Source organism: Eptesicus fuscus, chromosome 12 (genome assembly GCF_027574615.1).
Source record: "Eptesicus fuscus isolate TK198812 chromosome 12, DD_ASM_mEF_20220401, whole genome shotgun sequence".
Classification (NCBI taxonomy): domain Eukaryota; kingdom Metazoa; phylum Chordata; class Mammalia; order Chiroptera; family Vespertilionidae; genus Eptesicus; species Eptesicus fuscus.
Genome location: NC_072484.1, coordinates 43,132,534 through 43,148,906, shown reverse-complemented (window position 1 = coordinate 43,148,906; position 16,373 = coordinate 43,132,534). Strand labels below are relative to the sequence as shown.

Genomic DNA, 16,373 nt, shown 5'->3' with positions numbered 1-16,373 from the left:
CTATTTACATGCATTATATTCTTCAGCCCCCCTGTTGAGTTCTCATCCTTTTATGAAACCTTCATTCATCTTAGTTTATTGTGAAGGCTTCCTTCTGCCCTAACCAAGTGGTACAGCAAATGCTGCTTCTTGGTTAACTTTTGATGAGTGTAGAAACCCAGGCCTGGGTTTCAAGTATCTTGTGCCCCTCATGCCCAATGCCCTTACAAAGCAGGTACTTCGTACCTGCTTGTGAATTGATTGGTTAGGTGATGAGGTGGGTCACTACTTTAGTGTCCTGTGTGCATTCTCAGCCAGGGAGTATCATGCCCTAGGGTACAGAAATTGGTTCTTGTTGGGGGAGAGGTGAAAAAACCTTGGATAATACAATGGCTCACCATTACCCAACAAAACCTAATTCCTTCATATTTAGTTTTATGAAGGGACAGGGCATGACAATTAGGAAAAAAAGTCTAAAAGGGCTCCTAGGGAAGTGATAGTGAAAAAGTGCTATGGGACATAGAAGGGAAATGGTTACGTGAGAATTGCATGATATTTGTAGGGCAGGAATCATGAATAATTAAACTTAAAGAGGTACCCAGGTCTTTCTCTTTCATCTCTGTAACAAGTGACCCCTCTGGCCTGAGAACCTGTACTCTCATTGGTTAGATACTCACTCTGGGGAAAGCGGGGTGGGTTGTCATTGACATCTGAGAGGGTGATGTTGACCGTTGTGGTCCCAGATAATCCTCCAAGTTGCCCTCCCATGTCCTTAGCTTGAATAATCACTTCATAGTATTCTTTGGCTTCTCGGTCCATGTTCGTGAGTGCCGTCCTAATTACACCTGCAGGATAGAAATGATTTTGTTTTGTTTTTAATTTTTTGTTGTTAATCCTCACCTGAGGATTTTTTTTTGCTTTTCAGAGAGAATGGAAGGGACAGAAGAAGGGAGGGAGAGAGGGAGAGGGAGAGGGAGAGAGACAGACAGATATCGATGTGAGAGACACATTGACTGGTTGCCTCCCACATGTGCCTGGACTAGGGATGGGGAGGGAGTCCACAATCATCTATGGACCCTTCACTGGGAATCAAACCTGGGACCCTTTCAGGGTGCAGACTGATGCTGTAACCACTGAGAAACACGAGCCAGGGTGAAATGACTTTGTTTTTAAAAACAAAACCTCAAGTCTAGTTTTTAAGATTGGGTTCTAGGTTTCTCCCTTGTGCATTGTTAATATCTAGAGTCGATATGCAAGTCACCTGTATTTTATTGAACTTGATGTCAGAATCCCAGCTTCAAGAAAGTGCTGTGCTTACACAAATGATGAATAAATGCAGTTCCAGTGGGAAGAGCAGAGGGCTGATTTCCTCTGTCTGCATTACTGAGATATAACAGGAGGTGGCAGCAACGGTTCTCTGACAGATTTGAGCTAGCAGTCATGGCGCTGTCAGGCTGCTCCATCTCACTAAAGGAAACGGGTTTAGGGCCCAGAAAACAGAGCTTCATGTGTCTGCAAATCTATGATTTTATTTAATTAATTTTTTAAAAATTTTATTGTTGAAAATATTACATAGGTCCTCCTTTCCCCCCCATTAACCTCTCATTAACCTCTTCTAGCCCTCCACACCCTCCCCCCATTGTCTGTGTCCAGGGATTATGCATATATGCATACAAGTTCATTGGTTGATTTCTTCCACAAATCTGTGATTTTAGATCAATTCTTCTTCAGCCCCGAGAGCCCTTGTAGAATGAATGACTCTTCTTTAGGGAACTCACTCCTAGTCTGCTTTTTCCTGCCTCCCCAATACCTATAAGCAGGGTTGGAATTCTAATTTGATTTTCCTTTTGTTGTATATTCATTCTGTTTTGTTATATACTGCTAGCATCTGTGCTTCACTGAATTCCATGAGCTAGGACATGAAAGTTGCTCTGTGAGTTGTTTATATTGAACATGCATAAGAAATGAACTTCCCCAGACAGTAAGAAGGAGCATAGCACAGTGCTAAAAACTGTTTCATTAAGCAGGTCTAAATCAAACTCCAGTGAAATGTGTTTTGATCCTGCCAAGATGTGTGGTCATGTTTTATCTACCTTTTTTTAAGTCCTAGGCAAAGATTCAAGAATTGTTTACTGCAGGTTTACAACATGACCCTTGGCTAAATAGACCTTTACATGCTAAGGGAAGGGATTGGGACCATAAACCAGTCCGCAGTTTAACTCTTATAATGTATATACTGCATTTAATAACAACATTCTAAAGTGAAATATGCAGCTTTTTCTTTTTTTTAAATGCCCTATGGGCACAACTATAACTATCTTTTCATGTATTTTTGACCTTGACACTAAAGATACCCCCTGGGAGCTGTCAAAATAATGTAAGGTTCCTCTTAGGATATAAAGGACACATTACCCTCTTCCTGTCTGTACTTATCCTCCCTGTGGCACCCTTATACTCTTCCCCATGTTTAGAATTGTTAAAGTTACTGCTTTATAGAAGTCCTTAACTACAATCTTTTTTCTTTCCTCCTACTAATTTATAGTCCTTCACTTTTTACTTTTATGATATGATTTTCTGAATGCCTGGTTCCCCTTAGGACTTCTGGGGAGAAAAAAAAGTATCAGGTTGCTCATAGAAATGCATTTTTTCTCTTCCTAATAAAGAGATGACTTTGAGCATGGACCATTGACTTTACCTCTGCAGCTATAAGTTTCTTTACTCAAGTTCCTAAAAGTTATTTACTCTTACGGCCTCAATTCTTTGTATGTAAAATGGGAATAACAATACTTCCATATGTTTCATAAGTTCACAGGAATATCTGGAGACTCAGATAGGGAAGTATTTTAAAAGGGAGAAAGCCTGGCACAAGTGCAAGATAATACGGATATACTCATTATTCTGCCCAACTCAGAAGTATTAAAGGGACTTCTTCACAGATAAAACAAATTCTGCATTGAAAGCTCTCAGGTAAAACTGAAAAAAAACACAAAAAAAACCCAAAAAAACAACAACAACAACAAAAAACACGAAACCAAGCTTCCATGTATTTGTCCTTTTTTGCCACACTGCTCCTTGCCCACCCAGTTCTCTGTGCTGTTCTTCCTATTAGAGCTTCCTGCTCAACATATGCCTTTTTTGGGGGGAAGGGGGAAGGGGGTAACATCCTATGCTCTTCACTCTTTTCCCTTATCAAACCTGTCTGTACCAGTGCCCATTCATTCTGGAGCCTTTTCCTCTGCTTAGTACAGGGTGGTTCAGTCGAAAGAAATCAGACTACATGTCAGGGGACATACCTACAACTAGAAGCACATTTTTAGGTCTTAATTCTCAATTTCCTTATCTAGTAAGTGAATTGGTGATAGATTGGATGAATTCTCTACGGGCTCTTTCTAGTTTCAAAATCAGTGATCCTGGTTCTATATTGAGCCAGGTTAATATGTCAATCCTCTCAGGTCTTCTTAGGGTTATAAAAGACCTTAATCCCTGGGAATAAATACAACCATAGGATTTTTTGAAGGCTGATGAGAAGGTAATTATCTATAGGCAGACTTTTTGGCCTCTCCAATCATGCTCTTTACACTATGTTATAATAAATTATTAGGGAATAAATTATTATTTAATAATTTATAAATTATTAGGGAATAAAATAAATACTTCTGACTTGACTTGCATCAAATACCTGTTTTGGAGTCCACAGAAAAGTATGGTTGGCCCTGGAGAATGCTGTATACTACCCGGGCACTGTTGCCATAGGTTGGGTCATCAGCATCGGTGGCTGTCACTTGGATAACAGAGGTCCCTGGGGAAGAGAAATAGTGGAAATCTGTTCAAATTTAATTGCTAAAGGTTGGACACAATCCCAAATGGGCAATCTTAAAGCATTTGCTAATGTTATGTTTGCTTCCTTTTCTAGGTCAAGCTTCCATAACTCCTATCTTGTACCTCTTTGGAAATTAGGGATGGTAATTATGTTTTAAATTCTTAATAACCAATAAGGACAACTCTGTTTTTTTGGTTCTTCACTACTCTTTTAATTATACCAAAATGCTTCTCCTTTATGAACCAAACATCTATCCATCCATCCATCCATCCATCCATCCATCCATCCATCCATCCATCCATCTATCCATCTTTGTTTTTGAAGAACTAGAACTGAATAACAACACTAGCCTTGTTATTAATTTTATATTTTATTATGGCTGTTTTCAATGTTTAGGTAGTGTCCTGCTTATGGACTTGATTGTCACTTTTGGGTCAGTTTCAGAGTTTGTGAGCTATTCTGCACAACCTTTTCTGTATTTAGACAAGAGGACCTTCTATAGCGGAATCACTCTATGAGAATCAGCGAACTCCACCTTACCCACTGGTGACATTTCTGGCACATTGGCAACATAAGGTCCGTCCAGAAACTTGGGCTCATTGTCATTGATGTCTTGGATTTTGATGATGAACTCTGACTCCGGCTCCATTGGCCTGCCTGTCCGCCTGTCCAGGGCTTGAGCCCTTAAAGTGTACTGAGCCCTTTCCTCTCGGTCAAGCCTCTGAATGGCATGAATGTCCCCAGTGGTGTCGTCGATGGTAAACACGATGCCTGCACCTTCTCCTGAGAGGATGTATTTGATGGATCCATCGCCCCTGTCCATGTCTGAATGAAGCTAGGAGGGAAAAGCACCAAAATCTCATTATGGATAATGAACAGTTGTCAGAAATAAATTTTCAATTTAGTCCTAACATATGATCTCCTTTCAAATAGAAAATTTTTTTCATTCAGATGTTTACAGTGTCTGCCTACAAAGAATTAATATTCATTGAACATGATTGTATCAAAGAGCAAATATAGATTGATGAATAAGTAGTTTTTCCACTTTGCATTTAATATCCTAAACTTACTGCTATTTTTTTAGGATGATATACGTGCATAAAGAAAAGGGTGTTAGTATGCCCAACTCTTCTCTGCTCCCTTCAAACCTTCAGGCATGTAGCAGAGATGGCAGAAACCTGTTGGCTTTTTAAAATGCATAGTCCAGTAGTAAAGCTGCAGAAGGCTGCCTGAAGCACTGCTGGGACAGTGTTACTCTGAGGATTAAATGGTATAGACACCAAGAAGACACCTGAAAATATATGCACAACATCCTCAGACAAGGATGAGTTTGGAGGTTGTGGCTTTGAGCTGATCTCAGATTGACTCGCGGCCAAACCAGGCAGACAGTGATTTTGCTGCCTGTAGGAATTCAGCTGTGTCTTATCTAGGGAAGGGAAATAAGAGAACAAAATTGACCGAAAAAATAGCTGGGGATTTTTTTCTACTGAAAGAATTCTATTTAGAATATGAAGTGCTCACATTTCCTCATTCCATATACAGTATTATTATTTTTCACAATCCATATCTTCTATTTATGCAGTTAAAAAAGCAGAGGTGCCCAGTTCTTATTGTGTAGAATGGAAAGCCATTTATTCAGATCTGGCCACAAAGAAATGAAAATCCATTCCATGTGGAACTCTGTTCCCAGGCAGCAGAATGGAATTGGGAGGAGGACAAGGATCTCAGGATTTCTTTAAAATTAAAAAATATATATGCATGCATGTGATTACATATATATGTAAATATAAATATACATGTAGATATATATCTTTTCAAGGTATGTGGCATAGGACTTTCACTTAGAATGAAGCAGGTTAATTCAGGGCTTGGCAGATTATTTAGGGGAAAAAGAAAGAATAGAAGCTGATTGTTTTGAGATGTTCTATTTGTCATCTAAATAGTTTTGTTCAACAACAGTAGCAAAGATAAGCAAAGTTGTGATCATCATAGGCCAAGTTTAAGTTCTCTGCCCATGGAGAGAGCTTATTAAGTAACTGAAGGCTAAACATCGTTGCTGCTGTGCAGGAGGTTCTGGCTCCTCAGAGCCATCTGGCTGGCTGATGCCAGTAGTCTGGGCTGAACCTCAGATCTGTTATCGTTGTTTTAATCTAATATGGATGAACTGGAAGATTTTAAGAACTCTGTAGACTGTGAGCTCCTTGAAGTCAGGAACCATGTGGCTTTTATCTTAGTGTGGGTCCTCACATGTAGTAAATGCTCAATAAAATGTTATTGAAAAAAATAGTGTGAGATGTAGGATTATAGTTACTAGTAAAGCTGTTTGTGAAATCACTTCACCTGTGTTTGAAAGAGCTAGCAAGCATCTTTCAAGTAGCTTCTGAGTGTGTTTACTGTTGCATCTGTAAGAGCAAGGGAAGGAAGAGTGGAGGGAGGTATTGCAGCAAATCGGGGGCTGCTCTCATGAAAGGAAGAGTACCAGCTATGAAAAGGCAGGATCTGCTTACAGAGAATTGGTTTCTGGGGAATATAATTGTTACAGTTCAGGATCCAATCAGGGAACAAACCTCCACTAGTTATTTTAACAAAGAATTTAACATGAAAGGCAAAAAGGGAACCCTGAGGTTTGTGAGGGATAGTAACACCAGGACACAGCTTGGGGAGCATAGGGCAGAGGTTGGGTCTCCTAGAATCTAGATGTTGGGAGGAGGCTGGGCCTCAGACCTCTGAGATGGAGTGCTGTCCACTGGGGCTGAGGATTTTGAAGCTTAGAGAAGGTGTGTCCAGGAGCTATCTTCTGCAGAACTGAGCTTTCTGAGAAGGGGATGCCACCCACTGGTGCTGATATTTGTGAGGGATAGTGATGAGGCTGGTGCTGTGAGTGTGGAACGAACCCAGAAACTGGAATCAGTTGCTGGCTGGATAAAAGTAGCAAGTCCCTTCTCCCCTCTCCTGCCTTGGTGGTTCTCCATCCAGAGCATTCTACTCTCAGAACCCACCAGGGATCTGGTTGGAAGAGGAGAAATTGTGGCTTGCAGAGTCCCAGCACCAGCGTCACAAAGTGGAGTATGGAAAGGTGAATAGAGAGCAGAGAGACACTAGCCTAATGACCAGCACAGTAATGTGCATTCAACATTAGGGTTGCCAGCCATAGATACATATTTGGTTGGGCAAATTGCAAAGAGGCATTAACAGCTTTTCTAAGTCACTCAGCAAATTGGCACTTTAATAAAATGTTTTATATACATATCCTTATTAAATTCAGCCATTTTTCTTCCCCAAATCTCCTAGACAGAACGAGATGGGTGGGTAGTCTACTTAACCTAATAATTCTTTAGTCTATAAGATCTTCAGCCAAAGGAGTAGTAAATGATGGGAACATACCGATTAAGAAAAATCTTAGTTGATTTAGGATCTTAAAAACAAGGGTGAGTTTTAGTCCTTTTGCCATCTTTCATAGTGCCTCATATCGTTCCAGGAGTGCAGTAAGTGCTTTTGATTTGTGGTTAGACAGCTTCCATGTAGTTGTTAACCTCAGTATGACTTGGAACTACGGATTTGTGCACAAACACGAGGTCTCTGCATCTATCTCTTTGCATATGCCAATATAACCTAGCTTTACCTTGACACTGCCTGTCTCTGGAAAGCCCAGTGTGGATTTTATGAGGCCACACCAATTACAACTGATAATTGTTGCAATACTCCTTTCTGAAATAAGCAAATACTCAGGCAGGCTCTCTAAACAGACATTTTCCAGAGCTCAGGGTGACAAGCTCATGCCCCTGGAGTGTAAAGGGATGAAAGGTAGATGAATTCTCTTTGAAAAGAAACTAAGGGGGTAAAGTGCCTGGGTAAGTGAAGAGATAATTGTCTTCTTCATGTGGGGGTAGTATACCCAGAACAGCAAGAAACTCCCACAAATTGCTGGTGTGTTGGCTGGGCAATGACTTTAGGGATGCATGGGGTGTCCTGTGTCCTGGGTTGGGGTAATTAGAAAAGGGTAAGCACTAATCATGAGAACTAGACAGTGTTACACAGCTAAGTATTTCCAGCATCAGGAGACAGTCAGGCTTGGTTAGATTTCTGGCCCTACCATAATATCATTGAATCTTCTGTGTATCTTTCAGGGCTGAGTCTAAAGTCAGAGCCACATGTATGCAGGGCAACATAAAGGAAAGCCAATTGCTTCAGTGTCAGATTTTGGTGTAGGTATATTTTATCTGGGCTATTACTGTTACCTTTTGTGTAACTTTGAGCAATGACAATGACCTCTGTAAGCTAAGTTTTCTGGGCTAATTACCTAAAAGTGGTGAACTGTACTTACCTCAAAGCATTGTTATGGCAATGAAATGATCTCTGTGTGAATGTGACTGACTGACACATAGTACTGTAGTAGCCCAATAAAATGTTAGGTACCCTTGTCTTTCTGCAATGCTGTACTGGGTTTTCAGTGTTGGAGAGGTGTAGGGAAGGCTCGGAGTGATGTTTCAGTTTCTCTCCTTGGGAGAAGAGAAGAGGGCTCTAAATTGTCCATTCATACAAAGCAGTTACTGAATACAAAATTTTTTTTCTTAAAGTAATTTATCAGTAGCCATGTACTAGTATATCTAGTTGGAAGAAATGTTTTACAGATATCGAGTAACTGGAAATCTTTGGAATTCTGAGTAGATAGAAGGTGTGTTCATGCTGGAAATGGCTTTTAAACTGGGCCTAAGGAATTTGAATGTGATTGAACAGAGAGTAGGTGACTGCATGTCTTGGGCAGGGCAGTAGCATGGGCATACTTCTGGGGTAGGGACAAATGTGGTACGTGTGTCAGGGCCAGTAAGGAGACAAGCTCAGTTGGGATCAGGGCTAGATTTGAGAAATTGTAGGGAGGGCTGGTTAAGGGAGGAAGAGTTATTTTCTGAAAGTCCTCGAACTGTATGCTAAGAATTCTCCAGTGCTTTCTTAATCAGAGGAGCAATGTGATGGAAAGGGTCCTTTAAGGAGATAAATGTTCTGAGTCCTGGGGCGAGGGATGGATGAGTCTCTCCACAGGGAGGCAGGCAGTGCCTGCTTAGTGAATCTAATCATGAAGAACAGAAGGACCACAGTAATGACAGAGATTGGAGAAGATGAGGTGAATCTGAGAAAAACTGGCAAGGAATATGGACAGGATGTGGTGACTGGCTGTGTGTGAAGAAAGAAGACAAGGAAAGGGAGAAGTCAAGGAAAACTACTACCACTATTAGCACTATAACTGTTACTGCCACCACCACTACTACTGCAGGATAACAATTAAGATTTTCCTCCAAACTAGATACTGTGCTAACAGTTTTCCATGTGTCAGCTTATTTAATTCTTAACTACATCATTTTTTAGCATCTTCTATATAATAGGTGCTTTTTGGGATTTGAGAATAAAATGGGAGCAATATCCTTGTCCTCACTGATTTTATAGTCTAGTCTGGGACTTCAGACAATATACATGTAAATAAACACATAAGTTGTAGGTTGTGATTAGAACTGTGAAAAAAAAAACAAGGGTAGTGAGAGAGTCTAACAGAAGGGCCTACATTAGAGAATGGTATAGAAAGACCCAAATCTGAATGAAGAGGAGGCAGCCATGAGAGAAGCCAGGGGAAGAGCATTTCATTATGAGTTAATAATAAGGCAAAGCTTGACAAGTTATAGGAACTGACACAGGCTATGCCCCTGGAACACTAGAGTGAGGGAAAGAATAGCATGTGATGTGGGAGGCCAAGAGGCAGACTGGGTCAGGGAGGAATGGCCTTGTAAGGTGTGTGTGTGTGGGGTCTGGATGATTCAAAGTACAATGGAAAGACACTGAAGGATGTCACCTGGTGCACACCCTACCCATGGCCCAGGTCAGAGCTGCTGGTGTGACCTGGTCACAGGACCACACTGCATGTGCACTGCCAGAAGGTCATAGGGCATCATCCTGATTTGGGTGCCAGGGCAGCACAGTGAATGCCAGAGGGCTATGGGCCCTCACAGGGAGTCGCACACCAGAGGAACTGTGCATGTGTCCCCTCAGACCCCGAGAATCTGAAGTGGACAACTGAGGGACCAGAACCTTGGGGGAAGGCGTACAATTCAGAGCAGAAACAATAAAGGTGTGAAACCCAAGGCAGACCCAACCTCCAGTCTGGCAAGACCTGGATCATTAAACCACTAGGGGCTTCAACCTCTTGGACCAGAAGCAGGGAGCCCAAGGCCAGAAAGAGAAAGAAAAATGGGTAGACAAAGAAACAAACCCCCAAGGAAAGAAAAGGAGGAAGTGCCAGAAAAGGAACAAAATGAAATGGAGGAAAGCAATATGTCAAAAGAATTCAGAGTAAGGGTCATACAATTCCTAAACTGGCTGGAAGAGAAAATTACCAACATATGTGAGAATCAAGAGGAAATGAAGAATGATATAGCTACAATAAAAAACACAATGGAAGGTTTCAATAGTGGACTATAAGACCAAATCAGTGAGTTAGAAGACAGGGTAGGAAAATACACCCAATCTGAACTGCAATTGGAGAAAAAATTAGAAAGGAGGAGGAGATCTTAAGAGAGCTTTGGGATAACATGAAACAAAGCTACATCCATATAATAGGGGTGCCAGAAGGACAAGAAGAGAAGCAAGGATTAGAAAACCTACTTGAAGAAATAATTACAGAAACCTTCCCTTATTTGGGGAAGAAAAAAGTCACACAAGCACAGAGAGTCTCAAGCAAGATGAACCCCAAAAGACCCACACCAAGACATGTTGTAATTACAACAGCAAACGTTAACAACACAGAATATTAAGGGCTGCAAGAGAGAGACAAAGAGTTACCTACAAGGGATCTCCCATTAGATTATTAAATTATTTCTCAACAGAAACTCATCATGCCAGAAGGGAATGGAATGAAGTATGCAAAGTGATGCAAAATAAGGGAATGAATCCAAGAACACTCTATCCAGCAAGGATATCATTCAAATTTGAAGGGGAAATCAGGAGCTTTGTAGACCAAAAAAAAAAAAAAAAAAAAGTCTTAAGGGAGTTTATTACTATCAAGCCATCAATGCAAGAAATGCTAAAGGGACTGTTGTAACAAGAAGAAATAGAAAGGGAAGAAGAAACATAGGCATAAAGAATAAAAATGGCTACAAACAAGTACTTATCAATAATAACCTTAAACATAAATGGATTAAGTGCTCCAATCAAAAGACATAGGGTGGCTGAATGGATAAGAAAACATGACCCATATATATTCTGTCAACAAGAAACCCACCTTAGAACAAGGGACATACACAGACTGAAAATAAAGGGATGGAAAAATATTTTTCAGACAAAAGGAAATTAAAAATTTCTGGTGTAGAAATTGCTGGAGTAGCAATACTTATATCTGAAAAAATAGACCTCAAAGTGAAGGCCATAACAAGAGATAAGGAGGACTACTTCATTATACTAAAGGAATTGATACAACAAGAGGATATAACCCTGGTAAACATATATGCACACAATGCAGCAGCACCCAAATACATAAACTTCTGGAAGATATCAAGGGAGAGATAGACAACAATACAATCATAGTAGGGGACTTTAATACCACATTGATATCACTGGATAAATCTTCTAGACAAAAAAATCAACAAAAAAACAGCAACCCTAAACTACTTACTAGATCAGATGGACTTAATGGACATCTTAAGAACATTTCACCCCAAAACTATGGAATATACATTCTTATCAAGTACACATGGGACATTTTCAAAGATAGATCACATATTAGGACACAGGCTAAGTGTCTACAAATTCAAGAAGATTGAAAACATATCAAGCATCTTTTCAGATCACAATGGCATAAAATTAGAAATCAACTACAATAAAAAATCAAGGACTTGGAGGCTAAATAGCATGTTCTTAAACAATGATTGGGTTACCAAAGAGATCAAAGAAGAAATAAAAAACATCCAGGAAACAAATGACAATGGAAACACAACAAACCAAAATCTATGGGTCACAGTGAAAGCAGTCCTGAGAGTGAAGTTCATAGCATTACAGACCTACCTCAGAAAAAAACAAAAACAAACAAAAAACAACAACAACAAGAAAAACTGGTAATATATTACCTAACTCTACAACTCAAAGAATTAGAAAGAGTGCAACAAGAAAAGCCCAGAGTAAGCAGAAGGAAGGAAATAATAAAGATCAGAGCAGAGCCGAAACCGGTTTGGCTCAGTGGATAGAGCGTCGGCCTGTGGACTGAAAGGTCCCAGGTTCGATTCTGGTCAAGGGCATGTACCTTGGTTGCGGGCACATTCCCCAGTAGGGGTGTGCAGGAGGAAGCTGATCGATGTTTCTTTCTCATCGATGTTTCTAACTCTCTATCACTATTCCCTCCTCTCTGTAAAAAATCAATAAAATATATTTAAAAAAGAGCAGAAATAAATGACATAGAGACCAAAAAAAAAAAAAAAGGAAAAAACAACAACAACAAAAACACACACTACAAAAGATCAGTAAAACCAAGAGCTGGTTTTTTGAAAGGATAAATAAGATTGATGAACCTCTAGCCAGGTTCACCAATAAGCAAAGGGAGAGGACCCAAATAAACAAAATCAGAAATGAAAGACATGAAGTAACAGCTGACCCCACAGAAATATAAAGGATTGTAAAAATATACTATGAACAACTCTATTCAAACAAACTGTACAACCTAGAAGAAATGGACATATTCCTAGAAAAATACAAACTTCCAAAACTCAATCAGGAAGAATAAAAAAATATGAATAGGCTGATAACTGTGGAGGAAATTGAAGCAGTAATAATAATAAAAAAAAAAACTTCCAGCAAACAAAAGCCCTGGGCTGGATGGCTTCACAGGGGAGTTTTACCAAACATTCAAAGAAGAACTAAAACCTACCCTCCTTAGGCTATTCCCAAAAATTCAAGAGGAAGGAACACTTCCAGGCTCTTTCTATGAAGCCAGCACTACCCTAATCCCCAAACCAGATAAAGACACTAAAAAGAAAGAGAATTACAGGTCAATATCATAGATGCTAAAATCCTCAACAAAATTCTAGCAAACTGGATCCAGCATTACATTAGAAAGATCATACACATGACCAAGTGGGATTTATTCTGAGGATGCAAGGCTGGTATAATATCTGCAATTCAATAAATGTGATATATCACATAAACAAATTGAGAGATAAAAATCACATGATCATATCAATTGATGCAGAAAAAGTATTTGACAAAATCTAACACCCTTTCCTGTTAAAAACTCTCAACAGGGTGGGAATAGAGGAATCATACCTCAACATAATAAAAGCCATATATGAAAAACCCACAGCCAACATCATACTCAATGGGCAAAAACTAAAACCATTTTTCCTAAGAACAGAACAAGACAAGGATGCCCACTTTCACCACTCCTATTCGACATAGTACTAGAAGTGCTAGCCATAGTGATCAGACAAGAAGAAGAAATAAAAGGCATCCAGATTAAAAAAGAAGAAGTAAAACTATCATTATTCGCAGATGACATGATAATGTACATAGAAAACCCTAAAGACTCCATCAAAAAACTACTAGACTTAATTAATGAATTCGGCAATGTAATAGGATACAAAATTAATACCCAGAAATCTATGGCTTTTTTCTACACCAATAATGAACTCACAGAAATAGAAACAAACAAAAAATCCCATTTGCCATTACACCAAAAACAAATTAGGATACCTAGGAATATACTTAACTAAGGAGGTAAAAGACCTATACTCAGAAAACTACAGGACATTGAAAAGAGAGATAGAGGAAGACATAAACAAATGGAAGAATATACCGTGTTCATGGATTGGTAGAATCAACATAATTAAAATGTCTATACTACCCAAAGCAATCTATTGATTCAATGCAACCCCCATTAAGATACCAATGGCATATTTCACAGACTTAGAACAAACTCTCCAAAAATTCATATTGAATAAAAAAAGACCCCGAATAGCCACAGCAGTCTTGAGAAAGAAGAACGAAGTTGGAGAGATCACAATACCAGATATCAAGTTATTATTACAAAACCACTGTTCTCAAAACTGCCTGGTACTGGCACAAGAACAGACATATAGACCAATAGGACAGAAGTAGACCCAAGTCATTATGCTCAATTAATATTTGACAAAGGAGGCAAGAGCATATAATGGAGTCAAACAGTCTCTTCAGTAAATGGTGTTGATAAAATTGGACAGATACATGCAAAATAATGAAACTAGACCACCATCTTACACCATACACAAAAATAAACTCAAAATGAACAAAAGACTTAAACGTATGATGGGAAACCATAAAAATTTTAGAAGAATCAATAGGCAGCAATATATCAGACATATGTCTTAGCAAACCGATACAGCTCCTAGGATAATGGAAACTATGGAGAAAATAAACAAATGGAACTACATCAAAATAAAAAGCTACTGCACAGCAAAAGATACCATCAACAACACAACAAGAGAGCTCACTGCATGGGAGAACACATTTACCAGTGTTTTATCCAATAAGGGTTTAATCTCCAAAATTTGTAGGGAACTCAGACAATTTAACAAAAGGAAGATAAACAATCCAATCAAAAAATGGGCAATGGACCTAAATAGACACTTTTTGAAAGTGGACATACAGTAGATCAAGAGACATAATGAAAACATGCTCAAAGTCACTAATTATCCGAGTGATACAAATCAAAATGATAATGAGGTACCATCTCACACCGGTCAGATGGCTATCATCAACAAATCAAACAACAAGTGCTGGCAAGGATGTGAGGAAAAAGGAACCCTCTTGCACTGCTGGTGGGAATGCAGACTGGTATAGCCGCTGTGGAAAACAGTATGGAGTTTCCTCAAAAAATTAAAAATGGAACTCCTATTTGACCCAGTAATCCCACTTCTAGGAATATATCCCAAGAAACTAGAAACACCAATCAGAAAGGATATACACACCCCTATGTTTATAGCAGCACAATTTACAATAGCTAAGATTTGGAAACAGCCTAAGTGCCCATCAGCAGATGATTGGATTACAAAACTGTGGTACATCTACACAATGGAATACTACGCTACTTTACAAAAGAAAACTCTTTCCATTCACAACAACATGGATGGACCTGGAGAGCATTATGCTAAGCGAAATAAGCCAGTTGGAGAAAGATAAATATCACATGATCTCACTCATTTGTAGAATATAATGAACAACATAAACTGATGAATAAAAATAGATCCAGAGACATAGAAGCATTGAGTAGACCATCAAACCTCAGAGGGAAGGCAGAGGAGGGTAAGAGTTCAACCAGAGGACTTACATGCATTCATATAAGCATAACCAATGGACACAGACAGTAGGGGGGTGAGGTCATGTGCTGGGGATGGAAGTGACCAGGGAGAGGTCAATGTGGGAAAAAGGAGACATATGTAATATTTTAAACAATATAGAATTAAAAAATCACAAGGTGCTGAATCATCCCAGGGAATGAGTTTGGGTAGAGGAGAGGTCCAGGGCAGAGCTTATAAGACCTCCAGTAATTGGGGTCAGGGAGAGGACCAGCAAAGAGGCTGAGAGGATTGTGAAGGTCATGAACCGAAAACGATCATGAGTCAAGAAGAAGGGGCTGGCTAGCGTTGTCAATCAATATAATGAAGCCATTGGCTTTGGTAGTGGGGAGGTCCTTAGGAGCATGGGAAACACAGCTTTAGTGCAGTGGTGGGGATAGAAGTCACATAACTGGGTTAAGAAGTGAGTAGGAAGGCCCAGCCAGCGTGGCTCAGTGGTTGAGCATCGACCCATGAACCAGGTTGGTCATGGCTTGATTCCAGGTCAGGCCATATGCCCGGGTTGTGGGCTCAATCTCCAGTGGGAGGGGGGCATGCTGGAGGCAGCTAATTAATGATTCTCTCTCATCACTGATATTTCTATCTCCCCTTTCCCTTCCTCTCTGAAATAAATAAAAAAATATATATAAAAAAAGAAATGGGTGGGAGGAAAGAGTTTATAAAGACAACTCTTGAAAAGTCGTAGTTCTCTTATTATCCCCATTAGACATTTGAAGAAACAGAGGCTAATGGAGCCTAGTGAACCTGTCCAAAGTCACCCTGGAAGCCCTTGGCAGAGCAGGGTCTGGAACCCACATGTGTCTGATTCTGACTCTGAAAGCCATATTCTTAGCGTTTGTGTAAAACAAGTGTTTAAGTTATTATTTAAATGAATTATTTATTTTCTAATTAGTTCCTTGTTTCCCATTTTCTCTCACTTGGTTGCTTTCATAACATGGTCTCTGATTAACAACCAAATAATGTAAACATAGGAGAAAGCTTGGATTAAAAATAAAATGATAGATATATCAAGGGAATTTGAGTATAAAGTTTATGAATATATTCATTGATTGTCTCCAGCTACCCTTTAGGATAGAACACATGCTAAGATTTTCTGAAATGAAGAATGTTGTATTCTCATCCCTCCCCCTTACATTTGGGCCTTAGGCTATATCTGTGGAAATGCTTTGAAGAAAAAAAAAAAAAAGAAAAGCAAAAAGCCCTCTGCTTCC

General features: G+C 39.5%; 1 protein-coding gene across 1 annotated transcript in view; it reads right to left on the bottom strand.

Annotated features, from left to right (window-relative positions):
• The window catches only part of CDH20 (cadherin 20), a 53,166-nt gene that overhangs the window by 35,975 nt on the left and 818 nt on the right, over positions 1 to 16,373 (bottom strand). Inside the window, exons 3-5 of the mRNA XM_028157626.2 lie at positions 4,340 to 4,634; positions 3,659 to 3,778; positions 657 to 824 (exon numbers count right to left, since the gene is read on the bottom strand). Coding sequence (XP_028013427.2) covers positions 657 to 824; positions 3,659 to 3,778; positions 4,340 to 4,634 — 583 coding nt within the window. The remainder of the gene's footprint in view (positions 1 to 656; positions 825 to 3,658; positions 3,779 to 4,339; positions 4,635 to 16,373) is intronic.